Source organism: Cervus elaphus, chromosome 13 (assembly GCF_910594005.1).
Source record: "Cervus elaphus chromosome 13, mCerEla1.1, whole genome shotgun sequence".
NCBI classification, from domain to species: Eukaryota; Metazoa; Chordata; class Mammalia; order Artiodactyla; family Cervidae; genus Cervus; species Cervus elaphus.
Window position 1 is genome coordinate 31,552,414 of NC_057827.1, and position 15,147 is coordinate 31,567,560.

The window sequence follows — 15,147 nt, forward strand, 5'->3', positions numbered from 1 at the left end:
CTGTCAAACAGTGTTAGTTGTTCAGTTGTATTCAACTCTTTGTAACCCCATGGACTGTAGCCTGCCAGGCTCCTCTGTCCATGGAATTCTCCAGGCAAGAATACTGGAGTGTGTAGCCATCTCCTTATCCAAGGGAATATTCCTGACCCAGGGATCAACCCACACTGCAGGCTGATTATTTACTCAAGGTAACTGGCTAAACACACATGTGAAACAATGGCTTTGTGAGGATCCCTTCCCTCTGGAGCCTCATTGCGCTCCGCTCCCCTGCTGTTACACAGACATGTGTCTTCTGAGGCAAAGCACAGTCTGGGAAGACTTCACTCCTATCTCTGCCACTAACTCGGGCTGTATGTGGCTCCTGCCTTCTCCACACACAGAGCCCGGTCAATGCCCCTCTAGCCAGTGTGAGCACAAGAAGCTTGTGCGTTTAATCATCTGAGACAGAGGTGCTTCCATGGCCAAGGGCAGTGTGGATGTGTCTGCCGGCCCTGACTTTGGAAAGCCACTTGCCCCATGGCCACTGCACAAGGCTGAGCAGCCAGGATGAGGCCAAGGGTCCTGGGGGTCTCATGGGGTGAAGACTCAGAAATTAGAGAAATCAACAACACCCTCAAGCATGAAACGCAGAAGGCAAAGTGCTTTCCCGTGGAAGGTCCAATTCCATCACGAATGAGAGAGGTGAAGAGGGCCAGGTGATCCTATTAGCAGGTTTAAAGGAGTCAATGTGGTCATGCGAGGGAGGCTTTTTAAAGGTTTAACAGAGGTCTCCATTTCTGCCCTAAAGTCCAGATGGCTTTTCCAGGGGGTGTTGGCCTGTCTTCAATGAAGCATCTCAGACTTAGCAGCAGTCACCCAACTCCTCGGCCTCCGTGGTGGGAATCCCATAAGTCACCCCGACATCTCCCTGACACCCCTCAAATCTGTCTGCCAAGGCAGCATCTATCTGGGAGCTATCAGGTCACTGGCCCTGGACTTTGCTCTGAGCCAGGCGGGTGGACAGCTGCACCCCACGGTCTCCCCAGCAGCTGGTGTCCTGTTAGGTTCTACCCACAGGGGCGTGAGAGGGAGTCAGACAAAGGAGCAGTCAGGGAATAGGGGTTCCTCAGACTGCTCCTGCTCCTCCTCCCCTCTGTCCTCTGTTGTTCACCCCTGGGAAGTAACCAGATCCCTGTAGGAGCTGTGATGAAATCCCAAGGGCAAGTCTTTTTCCCTCCCTGGCCCTGGGTCCAGTCTGTGTCTTATCTCTGAGCCTCGCCTGGTGCCCCAGGCCCAGCAGATGGTCTATGAGCATCCACTTCACAGGTGAACAATACCTCATGGCTGCCACCTCCAGGCAGCCCCCAGGTTATCTTCTTTCGAGAGCGTCTAACTCACCTCATTGCCTTGGTTTTCTTCCTCTTGTTCTACTTTAAAAAGTTACGTTTAATCCAACGAGATGAGGTTACCCACCTTTAAAACTCTTTTATGCGCCTCTGCTCCCTGAATCCCGACAGGTTTCCAGCCTCCTTACCCACTAACCCATGGGTACCCCCTAATCCTCCATCTGCCCTTTGAACCAACCCCAAATACCAAACAAGGTCTGTTCTCTCTCCCTGGATCCTGTCTCCTCTCACCCTCAACCTCCCAGTTATCCTCAGGATGTGCAGAAATGCTCGCTGCCCACCACTTCTTCTGTGGCCCCAAGTCTGCAGGGTGATGGCCAGGTGTGGAGCTGAGCCTGCAGCTGGGTGTGCTGGGGAGGAAACGGGCCCTGAAGAATCACTTCTTTCCCATGTGGTTCTGCTTGCCCTGGGACACCTGTACAAGCCTTGGGTGGTCCGTGTGATGACAAAGGGGTACCTGTACCTGGTGAGGTTGGTACCTGTCTGAGGTGTTCACATACCTGGCGTGGGCAGCACTGACCAGCTCTCATCATCCTCAAAAGAGGATTTTGCATTTTAGTCTCTGCTGGAGAGAAACCCATACTTCTCATGGGTATGCTCTGGGGGAAGGACCCAGGTTAGGCACATGCTTCCCAGGTGGCGGTGGTGGTAAAGAACCCGCCTCCCAATGTAGGAGACAGAACAGATGTGGGTTTGATCCTTGGGTTGGGAAGATCCCCTGGAGGAGGGCATGGCAACTCACTCCACTATTCTTGCCTGGAGAATCCCATGGACAGGGGAGCCTGGAAGGCTGCAGTCCATAGGGCGGCATAGAGTTGGATAGAAATGAAGCGAGTTAGCATGCACGCATAACCTTGGTAGAAAGAGCAGGGTTATTGCCATGGAAAAGGCTTCTGAATGGACCTCTTGTTGGTAAGCTGGAGCTCTCCCTCCCTGCACTCTGGACCTAGGAGTGACAGTGCCCCGGGCATCCTGCTGCTCTCTGGGCCTTCTACCCCTCCCTCAGGTGAGCAGGGACGCCGCCTCAAACAGGTTCAGACCAGTTTTAGTTACTACCGTAATTTACCGTGAAATATGAATGCAGACAAGAAAACTTGCTTGTTCTGTGAAAACTGAGTTGGAGGCTTTGGAAAAGACTTCATAGCTAAGCAGAAACTGCTGCCAATGTGGGTCTTGGCCAAGAGGTCGTCAGGCTCATAAAACATCCATGCAGATGGCTTCACACGGCTGAGTCCAGCTGAAAGGAACTAAATCTGGAAATCACAGAGGGTGTGATTTCCACGAATAACCTGATACACCAAAGAGACCTATAGCCAAAATGAAGAGCATGGCGCCATACCAAGACAGGGCGACAAATGCTCATTTGCATTTTTAAAGTCAAAATACAATGTTCGTGGCATAAGTGCACCATTTTTACGTAAGTCTGCTGTAACTGGCTTTTTAGGTCAAGCAGACACCCATCAATCCTCATCTGATAGCTAGGTAACACCTAGGACCTGAAGACCTTTGTGGTAAACCCAGACCTCAAGGAGAGTCACTGTGGGTCTGAGGAGGGCCGGATGGGTAGAAGATGCAGGTGAATTTGACTGATCTGGGAGCTCCTAGGGGGCACTCTATCCCTCTGTATCCAGCCAGCACCCCTTCCTAGCTCCGTGGGCAAGCCCACTGCACCACGTTTGTGGAAGGCATGGTACTCTGCCTGCCGCATCTGAAGCAGCACCACTTCAGCAAGGCACAGGACAAGTGGAGAACATAAATGACAGCAACAAAGGACGATGCTAACAAGCTGGTGCTGAAGGGAGATGCCTATAATAGCAGACGATGCCACTAAGGCTGGGTGGCAGGCAGTAAAATAATGGGGAGGAAAACAGCTTACTGAAAAAAATGGAAAACTGAGATTACACGTAGGAAATAAATCTAAAAACATGCAATTATAGGCCTGTGGAGGTAAATGCTTTCTCCATGAAACTATATCAATAAATGGAATTTTATCATCAGATGGTCTTTTGGAAATAATGGTCCACTATCTTCAAATGTATTATAGGAATTAAGTTAGATAAATTCTGACCATAGGCATAACAATTTGCATTTCATGTAGACATGTCTTCATTATATGAATTCTCCCCAAATTATTAATTATTCCAAAATGCTGATCCACAGAAATAAGAATAAAATTGTGGGCTCCTTCCATGTGGGATAGGCCTTTGTTGTGAGTCACAGTCTGTTGATGGGAGTGCCCCATGGCTTTTCCTGCATAAAATACACCTGTAAAACATTCCTTAACTTTCTAGGTCTGTGTTTTTACAGCAGAGCCAGAACTTAAACGTACTTGGGTAGCAGTGTGTGTGCAGACAACCCCTAGACTTTTTTTTTAGTTTTTATCCCAACCCCCTGGAGTTGTCTGACCTACATTTAAATTGATGGCAATATATCTAGTGACCCTCTTTTACATAAATGATAGTACCAAAAGATGAAGTTAACAAGCTGGTGCCGAATGGAGATGCGTGTAATAGCAGACGATGTCCCTGAGACTGGGTGGCTGGCAATAAAGTAAGCGCAGAGGAAAACAGCTTACTAGAAAATCTTTTGAGAATCTTTCAAGAGCACTCAATTTTATTGTAATAGAAATAATTCTCTTTTTGTACTCATATTTTTTTTTGGTTCACACAGTAGTAGAATATGCACTTACAATTCACATACCCCTGGTATAAACTGGTTTGGGGATAGATACAACTGTGGCTGACTATATTTTTCTGGGCTCCAAAATCACTGCAGATGGTGACTGCAGCCATGAAATTAAAAGACGATTACTCCTTGGAAGGAAAGTTATGACCAACCTAGATAGTATACTAAAAATCAGAGACATTATTTTGTAAACAAAGGTCCATCTAGTCAAGGCTATGGTTTTTCCAGTGGTCATGTATGGATGTGAGAGTTGGACTATAAAGAAAGCTGAGCACCAAAGAATTGATGATTTTGAATTATGGTGTTGGAGAAGACTCTTGAGAGTCCCTTGGAATGCAAGGAGATCCAACCAGTCCATCCTAAAGGAGATCAGCCCTGGGTGTTCATTGGAAGGACTGATGTTGAAGCTGAAATTCCAATACTTTGGCTACCTGATGCGAAGAGCTGACTCATTTAAAAAGACCCTGATGCTGGGAAAGACTGAGGGCAGGGGGAAAAGGGGATGACAAAGGATGAGATGGTTGGATGGCGTCACCAACTCAATGGACATGGGTTTGGGTGGACCGGGAGTTGGTGATGGACAGGGAGGCCTGGCGTGCTGCAGTTCATGGGGTCGCGAAGAGTCAGACACAACTGAGTAACTGAACTGAACTAAACAACTGCCCCTAGAAAAGCAGAGGACCCAACTGCTGGGAGCAGAAATGGTGAGTGGGTGAACTGCAGAGGCTGCAGGGGAGTGGGTGGGGAAGAAGAAGGTACCCTGGGCAGCGGGCAGTGCATCTTCCAGGCAGGATGGAGAGCCACGCTGGCTGGCCAGGTGGTTCAGTGCAGGTTGGTCCAGAGAGTTGTAACTGTATGTACAAGGAGAACCATTTGTAGAGGCAGTGGCAGAAGCCAAATAAAAAACGAGCAGCAACTCAGAGAAATGGCCAAATAACTGATGTGACTTCCATCTCAGGGACCAAAGCAGATATTCAAATACCTCTCTCTCTATTGACTTAGCTGGATGGCCATGATTGTTTCAGGTTGAAAGATCAAGTGACAGAGTAATATACATTGTGTGAGCCAGTTCGGGCAAAAATACAAGGATTAAATGAAGGAAGAAAGGGAAGGAAAGAGAAATGGAAGAGAGGAGGGAGGAAGGAAAAAAGAAGGGAGAGAGAATATTCATGTATTTTTTAATGTTGTTTAGTTGCTAAGTCCTGTGTGACTCTTTGTGACACCATGGACGGTAGTCTACCAGGTTGCTCTGTCTATAGGATTTCCCAGGCAAGAATACTGGAGTGGATTGCCATTTCCTCCTGCAGAGGATCTTCCTTATCCAGGGATTGAACCCACATCTCTTGCATCTCCTGCACTGGCAGGCAGATTCTTTATAGCTGAGCCACCAGGGAAGCTCATATGTTTAAGTCCTAAGGAGTAAAGAAATGGAAGATTCACTGCAAAGCTTCCTCAGGAGGATACAGTGGGTTTAAGGAAATGGTCAACTTTTTCTTTATCTATCTCTATATTTTCCTTGTTTCAATGATCCTGTTACTTCTTTAACTAAAAGATCTGACAAAATGAAGTAAGAAAATTACAGTCAATTATACCTCAATAAACCTGTGGTGGGGGGCAGTGGGAAACATTTACAAAAATTGAGAAGAGCTTCTGAGGCATCCTCAAGAATAACAGAGTCTCACCTCCATCTGTTAGGATGTAACTGTGACCCCCTCAGGCTGTCCCACATCTCAGAGGATGCAGCCCGTGTGACCAGCCTGGCCGAGCCACGACCCACGTGGTCCAGCCAACTAGCAACGTCGCCACCAAGCTTTTTCAAAGCCCACTGACACATGTGATCTGATTTATCTTCTAGTGGCCCTGTGAGGATGGTAGGATGTAAATGGTCTTATTTAGAGCAGAGAAAAGTGGGCCCAACAGGCAGTGATGCGCCCAAGGTCAGGCACTGGTCCCATGGGCACCATGGTTATAGGCTCCCTGGTGGCTTTGCAGGTCAGCAGTGTAGTGGGCCTTCCAAGGAGAGCAGAACCTGGTCTGTTCCATTGCCCATGGTCACAGAAGGAGAAGGACTCACCAACAGGAGAGTCAAGGATTTCTGTTTCCAAGCCAAGACTTTGAAGCAAACTTACCTGCCCAGTACTTGGCCAGGAGACATACAGGGGCTCTGGTGGCAGCTGCCGTAAGTGCAACCCTACTATACTTCTGGTTGATAAAGTACATCGGGGACCACTGCCTTCACAGTCATGGCTGCTAGGTCCTGAAGCAAAGTGGGACACATTCCCTCCATGCATTTAAGACTCAAGACACATTCTAGGTATCCAATCAGTGCCCTTTCCAGAGTGAGGAAACTGAGGTTGAGGGAGGTCTGCAGGTGAAGCCAGGGGACCAGACCGAGACCCAGCTGATTCCTCAGACCCAGGACGTCTGTATGTACAAGCGGAGAACTGTTTGCAAAGGCAGAGACAGGCCCCAAATAAAGAACAAGTAGCATCTCGGAGAGATGGCCAAATAACTGACATGACTTCCATCTCAGGGACCAATGCAGATATTCAAACACCTCTCTCTCTATTGACTTAGCTGGACGGCCATGATTGTTTCAGGTTATAGGATCAAGTCATAGGGTAATATACATGGGTGGCTCACATCCCCCAGTGAGGAATGACAATGACCCTGTATGTTACAATCCAGTGTGCATGCTGTTACAGCTATGACAGACTTTCTTATTTGGTTGGTAATTTCTATTTTAATTCTGAAAAGTAGGAAATGCAAACTTTCAGTGTTTCCAGCCCTGCAGTTCCGTTAGTTTGATTGGAGTGATATTTCCAGATTGACAAGAAAATCTGCTGAGGTGAGTGGACCCCCACGGCACTTAACCTTCCTTCACACAACATACCAGAGAGAAATGTCTACATGAGGGCTCAGCGAGTGAGGCCAGGAGTTCATCGCTGCTGAAGAGATGCTTAATTAGGTGTCTTTTGGAAGACCGCCGCCTCTCGGAAAGGTCGGCAGGCTGTGACAGCTGTGTGGAGGTACACGGGGAAGAACAGGCCGCACGTGATTAGAGCCGATGAATTTTTAACACCTTGGTAATGATGCTCTCTGGCCCCTGCGTCATGAACTGATGAATTGCTACAGGCTGGGTGGGGAAGAACAAAACACGCAGGCTCCTACAAGAACACCTTGCCTTTTGTTTCGTAAGATGCTTGAAACATTGGGGAGGAGGCAGGGCAGGGCCTGGAGGGGCCCAGGGGAGCAGGGACGGAGGGTTCCTACCCTTAGCATGAAGAACAGCATCTTCTCATTACCTCCTCTTGACTTGCTGACTTTAGTGGTAACGTACTGAGCAGTGGGTCATGTTCCATTCACATAAATAACGAACAGCCGTCACTATTACTGATTGTGTATTAATCAGCATGTGACCTCCACTCTTGGCCTCATCCCTCCCCTGGGGACCAGCACTTCTTCATCTCTAAGATCCTGGCTGGAGGCGCCGATGATAGCCGACCAGTGACCTGCTACTGGATTATGAGCTGAGGTTATTAATGAGCAAGTGTGCAAGGCACAGTGGAGCAGTTTTTCAATTTGAGAAGAGCTCATATTCTAACAATCCTGCTTTATTACAAGTGAATTCTGGGGGACTTCTCTGGCAGTCCAGTGGTTGAGACTCTGCACCTCCAATTCAGGGGCCTGGGTTCAACCCCTGGTCAGGAAATTAGATCCCACATGTTGTAACTAAGGATTTGCATGCTGCAACTAAAGATCTCACAAAGAAGATCAAAGATCCCACGAGCTGCAACTAAGATCTGGAACAGCCAAATAAATAAATAGATAATTTTTTAAAAAATGAATTCTGAAGCCTGGAGACAGTTGTGTAGCTTGGGAGGCTGTCTCGGGCTACAGGACAGTCACCATAGTTACTCAGGGGCACAAACCTGGGGCTCCCTAGGGCAGGTAACAGTAGCTGGACCCCATCAGCAAGGAGCTCCAACTGCACCTAAATAAATACATCAGTGGCATCTAATGTGTGGGTTTCTGTCTTCCAGAGGGCAACATGGAGGGACCTTCAAGGATCTCTAGGCCCCATGCACTGTCAGGGCTCATTGTCCTGGTGGGAAGCCAGCAGTGTCCATGCTGCATTGCTCTCAAACTGGTTGGGGAAGGGGGCCAGAGCCCACCATTTTGAGTGTGCTGGGGGGAGGGGGAGAGGCAGGGGGCCACTTACCATCTGCAGGACATCAGCGGAGACCATCTGCATGCAGCACATGGCTGTGGCCAGTGCACACACAATGGTGGACAGGACGTTGAGGGCACACACACTGAAGAGGAGTTCCTGTGGGAAAAGATGCAGAGGGCGTCAGCACTGTCTTGGCAATGCAGACGGCAGGATCCTCAGCACCACCGTTGAGGTCCAGGACAAGGGTGGCCAACTGTTTTGCGGGGCTTTCTTTTTTTTTCATTAAAACTGGCCTTTTATAGACACATTTGTGTACTCTCACACATGGTTGATCAAATTAGATACTAAATGATGTATTTTACAATTTTGATAATTATTAGGTAGTTATAGCCTGGTTCCAAATAGGAAAAGGAGTATGTCAAGGCTATATATTGTCACCCTGCTTATTTAACTTCTATGCAGAGTACATCATGAGAAACGCTGGGCTGGTGGAAGCACAAGCTGGAATCAAGATTGCTGGGAGAAATATCAATAACCTCAGATATGCAGATGACACCACCCTTATGGCAGAAAGTGAAGAGGAACTAAAAAGCCTCTTGATGAAAGTGAAAGATGAGAGTGACAAAGTTGGCTTAAAGCTTAACATTCAGAAAACGAAGATCATGGCATCTGGTCCCATCACTTCATGGGAAATAGATGGGGAAGCAATGGAAACAGTGGCTGATTTTATTTTGGGGGACTCCAAAATCACTGCCGATGGTAATTGCAGCCATGAAATTAAAAGACGCTTACTCCTTGGAAGGAAAGTTATGACCAACCTAGACAGCATATGAAAAAGCAGAGACATTACTTTGTCAACAAAGGTCTGTCTAGTCAAGGCTATGGTTTTTCCAGTGGTCATGTATGGATGTAAGAGTTGGACTGTGAAGAAAGCTGAGAGCCGAAGAATTGATGATTTTGAACTATGGTGTTGGAGAAGACTCTTTAGAGTCCCTTGGACTGCAAGGAGATCCAACCAGTCCATCCTAAAGGAGATCAGTCCTGGGTGTTCATTGGAAGGACTGATGTTGAAGCTGAAGCTCCAATACTTTGGTCACCTGATGTGAAGAGCTGACTCATTTGAAAAGACCCTGATTCTGGAAAAGATTGAGGGCAGGAGGAGAAAGGGATGACAGAGGATGAAATGGTTGGATGGCATCACTGACTTAATGGACATGGGTTTGGGTGGACTCCGGGAGTTGGTGATGGACAAGGAGGCCTGGCGTGCTGCATTTCACGGGGTCGCAAAGAGTCGGACACAACTGAGTGAACTGAACTAATTCGCTCAAGATTCATCCAAGTTGTTCCAAGCATCAATAGTTCATCCCTGCAGGACTTTACTGGAGAGCCAGTAGAGGAAAGGGATGGGAAGGGTGAGGGGGAGTAAGGAGGATCACAGGAACCAGGAGCCCTTATTCTTGTTCATGGCAAAACCATCCATGCCATTGTTGCTGTTGTTTAGTTGCTAAGTCCTGTCCAACTCTTTGCGACCCCATGGACTGTAGGCTGCCAGGCTCCTCTATCCATGGGGTTTTCCAGGCAAGGATACTGGAGTGGGTTGCCATTTCCTTCTCCAGGTGGTGTTACTAGTTAAAAAAAAACAAAAACAAAAAGCTCGCCTGCCAATGCAGCAGACTTAATAGACGTGGGTTCAATCCCTGGGTCTGGAAGATCCCCTGGAGTAGGAAATCACAACCCTCTGCAGTATTCTTGCCTGGAAAATCCCGTGGATAGAGGAGCTTGGTGGGCTACAGTCCATGGGGTCACAAAGAGTCAGACACGACTGAGGTGACACAGCACACAATTGATTACATTCATTAGGACTGATGTCGAAGCTCCAATACTTTGGCCACATGATGCAAAGGGCCGACTCACTGGAAAAGACCCTATGCTGGGAAAGATTGAGGGGAGGAGGAGAAGGGGACGACAGAGAGTGAGATGGTTGGATGGCATCACTGACTCAGTGGGCATGAGTTTGAGCAAACTCAGGGAGATAAGGGAGGACAAGGAAGTCTGGCCTGCTGCAGTTCATGGGGTTGCAAGGAGTTGGACACAACTTAGCGACCAAACAACAAATTGTTGGTTTATCAATTTTCTAAGAATTTTTTTTTTGAAACGAACTGAACATAAATTAGAGTGAACATAGTTTAATTTTGGTGATTCAGAAGGTATTAATAACTGTTTTCTCGCTGGACTTCAGCTTGTTCTGAGTGTGTGCATCCACTGTCCTGTGGCAAGCCATGGTCCTGGGTAGCATGCCTATGTGTCCACTGCAGATGGTAGTGGGAGCTGGCCAAGAATCTCTGATCCACTGTAATGACCTGCGTGACTTTGGGAAGCTGTCTCATTTCACTGTGCCTCAGTGTCCTCATCTGTAAAATGGAATAACAGGGCTTCCCTGATGGCTCAGTGGTAAAGAATCCACCTGCCAATGCAGGAAACATGGACTTGATCCCTAATTCAGGAAGATTCCACATGCCATGGGGGCAACTAAACCCTTCGCCACAACTACTGAGCCTGTGCTCTAGGGCCTGGAAGCCGCAACTACTGAAGCCCCTATACCCTATAGCCTGTGTTCTACAAGAGAAGCTACTGCAGTGAGAAGTCTGAGCTCCACACCTACAGAGTAGCCCCTACTCACTGCAACTAGAGAAAAACCCGCACAGAAATGAAGACCCAGCACAGTCTAAATAAATAAATAAATGGAATAGCAATATACCCAGCTATCTCAGGGCTGTGAAGGTGAAATTAGTTCACAAACATGAAGGGCTCAGAGCAAGGCTCAGCACACAGTGAGGTTCAATAAACACCACTTACGATCCCATGATGGATGGCCAGTCACCTGGGGACTTTCATCTGCTCACAAACACTGGAGGATGAATTCAGTAAAGGGCTTTAAGGCCTCGTCCACAAATGCTTAAGAAAAACAGTCACAGAAATGACTGGATGCCCACTCCACAATGCCCTTCCATGGCCTAAACAAATTCTATATCATTGCACCTACCGTTCAACTGAGGCGAGAGAAAAATTCTGACGTCCACGCACCTTTTACTGCTCTGCTGTGGCTCTGCCTCTGGAAGATTCTGTCCACTTGTTTGAGTGACAGTAGTTTGATTAAAGCTCAGGAATATAAAGAATGAAGCCAAAAAGAAGGAAGAGGCACTCAGGAAATACACACAGAAGTAATTTAAATGATCTTATTAGCCTTTAGCCACCTAGGGACTGGGGTACTATTTATAATAAGAAGTAACATTTCCAATCTGCATTTAACTTATATTAAAACATTTCCTCATGTGCCCAGACTAGACAGTGTTCCTTAAATGCCTTCTAGGATCTGTTCAAAGATAAATGAAGGCACACAGAAGCTTTTGAGAGTTTTGAACATATAAATATTTGGATTGAGGAGCCACAAGTGGCATCACCAACTCAATGGCCATGAGTTTGAGCAAACTCTGGGAGACAGTGGAGGACAGGGAAGCCTGGTGTGCTGCAGTCCATGGGGTTGCAAAGAGTTGGATACGACTGAGTGACTGAATAACAACAGCAAGGCGGCTTCCATGAATGAGGCAGGTGAAGATGAGAAGCAGAGAAGGATGTGACGGATAGGGGACTTGGTGATTAACAGGAGGGAGTAATAAAGGAGAAAAAACAGTCACCCCATGGCCTGAGCAGGGGCAGCTATTCCCGAGATGGGCAGGCTGCATGGGGTGTGGAACTGCTGGGAACAGTGAGGAAGAATTCAGTGGGGTCCATCGAGTCTGAGAGGGCTGCGGTTCTCTGCGTGGAGGGAGCTGCGTGGGCCTGGGCTGGACTCTGGGACATGGATATTGCCAGTGCAGGGGTGGGGACAACACCAGGGATGCAGCTGAACTTGCCCAGCGAGGGTGTGCTTGGCCAGGAGAGATGAGAGTCTGAATCAGAACCCAGAAAATGAAGTGAAAGTGTTAGCTGTTCAGTCATGTTGGGTTCTTTGTGACCCTGTGGACTATAGCCCGTCAGGCTCCTCTGTCCATGGGATTCTCCAGGCAAGATCCTGGAGTGGGTTGCCATTCCCTTCTTCAGGGATCTTCTTGACCCAGGGATTAAACCCAGGTCTCTGCATTGCAGGCAGATTCTTAACCATCTGAGCCACCAGGAGAAGCCCTGAGAACCCAGAGCTGGGTCCTGATTCTGGAGCAGAAAGAGTTTATAAAGAAGATCTAGATGAGGATAGTCAGAGAGAAGGGAAACCAGAGCAGTGGGCATATAAATGGGCAAATGCACCAGGGCATGAGGTTTCCACACACCTGGCCCAACACGCCCAGCAGACAGTGACGACAGGGATGACACCACGTCTCACAGATGTGTGCCAGAACCTGGACTCACAAGATGAATGGGGCTTTACAAAACTTGCTTGCAAATTGGTTGCAAAGCAAAGGTCAACAAACTAAGACACAGGCGTATGGGATTATCCAACCACAGTGCAGTTACGTTTGCTGTGAATGACAGGAAAACAACTGATTAAGCCCTCTCTACCTCTGCAAATTCACAACACACGGTGGAATGACTCAGGGATTAAAAAGTGAATCATAATGAAAATGAGAGAATCCTTGGAACCACATAAAACATAAAACTTGTGCTGGCTCAGTCGTGTCTGACTCTTTTTGACCCCACGGACTGTAGCCCACTAGGTTCCTCTGTCCATGGAATTCTCCAGGCAAGAATACTGGAATTGCTGTTTCCTTCTCCAAGGGATCTTCCTGACCCAGGGGTTGAACTAGAGTCTCCTGCATTGGCAGGTGAATTCTTTACCACTGCACCTGGAAGCCTGTGGGTACATATACATATATATTTATATATTAAATTAAATATATATTAAAGAGTAAAATTTTAGCAAATGCTGCATCTATTAAATATGCATGCATGTATTTGTACATACACATATGTGTATGTATATACAAATATATAAATACACATAAATTTTAGCATACACACATCTCAATAGAGGTAGCATTCGTGCTAAAGTTTAAAACTCTTTAATGGTAAATTCTAAGCAAAACAGTAATAAAATGGGATTCCCTAAACCTGGAAAATACTATTTAGTCCCAGAAAATTTCAATAAACATTATCCCTAATTATTGAATACATTTCCTTTGAAATCAGGAAGGAATAAAACAGATAAACAACAAGGACCTAATGTATAGCACAGGAAACTATACTCAACATCTTGTAATAACCTATAGTGGTTGAAAGAATTTGAGTCACTTTGCTGCACACTTGAAACTACATTGTACACAACATTGTAATTTACATCACACAACACTGTAAATAAACTATACCCCAATAAAAATAAAGTAAAATAAATCAGGAAGAAAACAAGATGTCTGGCTCAAGCCCTATTCAATACTGTGCTGAAGAGTCCTTGCCAGTTCGGGAAGATAGGGAAAATGAAGAAAAATCAATAAGCAACATAAAGACTGGAAAGGAAGAAGTATACTGCCGTTATTCCCAGATAAGGTAACCCACTAAATAGAAAACCCCAAGCAATCTATGGGCAAACTGTCAGAGTAAATGGAATTATCAGTAACTGGACGCATGATCAATGAACAGAAGTAAATGCGTTTCTCTATACAAACATTTTAAAATCAGAAAATGTACTTCAAAAAACTCTACTTTTCCTGTAGTTGGACAAAACTATATGACATCTAGGAATGTATCAAACAAAAATTATACCAGTTTTCTTGAAAAACACAACAGAAGGATAAATAAATGGAAAGATACACCAAAAATGACCATTCTCAGAAAACTAACCTAAAAATACAATGCAGTTACAAATGCATGGCTTTGTGTGTCTAAGACAGAGAGAGAAATGGGTAAGGGGGAGGCAGAGCCAGGGGAGAGTCCACAAAGGACAGAGAAGAGCCAAGATCACTTTGAGAAGAACAAAGAGGGGGCTGATCCTACTAAACACATGCTTAATAAAGAAACAGCATTTAATATAATGAGCTATTGACACTGAGTCAAGCCATACACCAACACAGAAGAAAAGAGTCCCCAGAAATAAATGCCTTCAGATACAGATACTCAATATATAGCCACATGACTAAATGACCACTAACCTGAGCTGTAACAGCTGATGATGATCTATCAGTGAAAAACAAAACTAGGTCATATCTCATGCCACATGCATAACTAAGCCCCAGGTGGATAAATGAACTAAACATGAAAAGCAAAGTTTTAAAACTTATGGGAAAAAAATCCAGGAAGTTTGTCTGACCTCAGGATGGGAAAATATTTGTTAAATGCAATATAGAAAAGACACTCCCAACAGGAAATGAATCTGACTGCACTGAAACTGAAAACTCGTCTCTGAAAAATGACATCCAAAATGAAACGAAATGACATCCCGAACAAAACTGAATGACAAGTCCCAGAGTGCATGAGATTTTTATGACTAAGGTCATTGTTTAGAACAGAGAACCCAACAGGAAGACAGACAAAACAGGTGATTCACTGATGAGAAACACAAACGGCCAATACATTAACAATACAAGACAAGTCAAGAAGAATCTATGGCAAGAACTCTTGGCAAGGATGTGACTGAAGCAAAGGTACCTCTTCCACCATGAGAATGTTACCCCTTTGTAGAGAAATGGGATGTTTTGTCAAAGGGAAGATGGACCCTCTTTACATCCTGGCAGGTGTGCCCGCTGAAAAGACATAGCATGTGAGCCCAGGCTGAGGACTGCATGACTAATCATTCTAGTACTGTTATAATAGGCTTCCCTGGTGGCTCAGTGGTACAGAATCTGCCTGCCAATGACACGGGTTTGATCCCTGGGCTGGGATGATCCCCTGGAGAAGGGAATGGCAATCCACTCGAGT

General features: G+C 46.2%; 1 protein-coding gene across 1 annotated transcript in view; it reads right to left on the minus strand.

The window, feature by feature from the left end:
• FAM189A1 (family with sequence similarity 189 member A1) overlaps window positions 1-15,147 on the minus strand; it is a 245,153-nt gene that overhangs the window by 17,814 nt on the left and 212,192 nt on the right. The window contains exon 5 of the mRNA XM_043922074.1: window positions 8,293-8,400. Within this exon, the coding sequence (XP_043778009.1) occupies window positions 8,293-8,400 (108 nt within the window). The remainder of the gene's footprint in view (window positions 1-8,292; window positions 8,401-15,147) is intronic.